The 1,460-nt window shown below is 61.3% G+C and overlaps 1 protein-coding gene across 1 annotated transcript in view; it reads left to right on the top strand.

Annotated features, from left to right (window-relative positions):
• The window catches only part of CLK2 (CDC like kinase 2), a gene marked incomplete at its 3' end in the record, with an annotated part of 7,293 nt that extends 5,833 nt beyond the window's left edge, over positions 1-1,460 (top strand). The window contains exons 8-12 of the mRNA XM_031064340.1: positions 5-169; positions 317-476; positions 620-721; positions 803-920; positions 1,320-1,460. Coding sequence (XP_030920200.1) covers positions 5-169; positions 317-476; positions 620-721; positions 803-920; positions 1,320-1,460 — 686 coding nt within the window. The remainder of the gene's footprint in view (positions 1-4; positions 170-316; positions 477-619; positions 722-802; positions 921-1,319) is intronic.

Genomic DNA, 1,460 nt, shown 5'->3' with positions numbered 1-1,460 from the left:
GGAGCCCTCCTCGCTCCTCCTCACCCCCTTCCGTCCGCAGCGAGGCTCAACAACTGGCCCCCGCTGCCGTCCTTCTGCCCGGTGAAGCCGTGCTTCTACCAGGACATCCCCGTGGAGATCCCGGCCGACTTCCAGAAGACAGTCACAACCATGTACTACCTCTGGATGGGTGAGTCTCCAGCGGAGCCTGGCAGCAGGTGGAAGGATGAATTTCCTGTGCTGCTGCTGCTGCTCCTGCGGGGAAATTGGGATGAGCAGGTGGTTGTGGGGGCTGGGGGAGCCTGGACGGGCTCCTGAGCTCTGTGCTGTCCCTCAGCCAGCACCATTGCTCTGTTCCTGAACTTCCTGTCCTCGCTCGCCTGGTTCTGCGTGGATCCCACATCCGGCTCTGGGTTTGGGCTCTCCATCCTCTGGGCTCTGCTCTACACGCCCTGTTCCTTTGTCTGCTGGTACCGGCCCATGTACAAAGCCTTCAGGTGTGTGCCGAGCCCTGGACACCTGCTCCAGCTCCTGGGGGCCTCTGGCTCTGCCGGATGGGCTCTTCCACCCTGAGCTCCCTGTTCTCCTGCTTTAAGGAAGGTTTGGGAGCTTCCTAACCTTACTCATTTCTTCCTCCCAGGAGCGACAGTTCCTTCAACTTCTTTGTCTTCTTCTTCGTCTTCTTTGCCCAGAACGTGATGTATGTGCTGCAGGCCATCGGCATCCCAAACTGGGGATTCAGGTGGGCCACGTGCTGACCCTGCAAGGGCGGGAGGTGGGTGGGGAGGAGGGAACCTGGGGGCCACAGCCTCTTGTTTTGCAGTGGCTGGATCCTGAGCCTGATAGCGCTGCGGACTAACACGGCCGTGGCCGTGATGATGATCCTGGTGTCCTTGTCCTTCACGGCCGTGGCTGTGCTGGGGATCATCATGCTGAAAAAGGTGGGTTGGGATCAAAGCCTGCAGCCAGAGCCATCCCTCATCCCTTTTGGGGGAGCTTTGGGCCATCACAGCTCTGTTTAACTGGGGCCTGCAGCCAGAGCCATCCTTCATCCCTTTTGGGGGAGGTTTAGGCCATCACAGCTCTGTTTACTCAGGACCTGCAGCTAGAGCCATCCCTCATCCCTTTTGGGGGAGCTTTGGGCCATCACAGCTCTGTATACCTGGGGCCTGCAGCCAGAGCTATCCCACTGGGGAGCTTTGGGCCATCACAGCTCTGTTTACTCAGGACCTGCAGCCAGAGGCATCTCTCATCCCTTTTGGGGAGGTTTGGGCCATCACAGCTCTGCTTACCCGGGTCCTGCAGCCCCAGCCCTGACCCCGGCCCCTCCTGCCCCCCAGATCCACTCTCTGTACCGCCGCACGGGTGCCAGCTTCCAGAAGGCTCAGGAGGAGTTTGCAGCCGGGGTTTTCTCCAACCAGGCCGTGCGCACGGCCGCGGCCAACGCTGCCGCGGGCGCGGCCACCCACGCCCTCCGCGCC

Source organism: Geospiza fortis, unplaced genomic scaffold (genome assembly GCF_000277835.1).
Source record: "Geospiza fortis unplaced genomic scaffold, GeoFor_1.0 scaffold313, whole genome shotgun sequence".
Classification (NCBI taxonomy): Eukaryota; Metazoa; Chordata; class Aves; order Passeriformes; family Thraupidae; genus Geospiza; species Geospiza fortis.
Note: the sequence above shows the minus strand (reverse complement) of the source record. Positions and strands in the feature narration are given on the sequence as shown.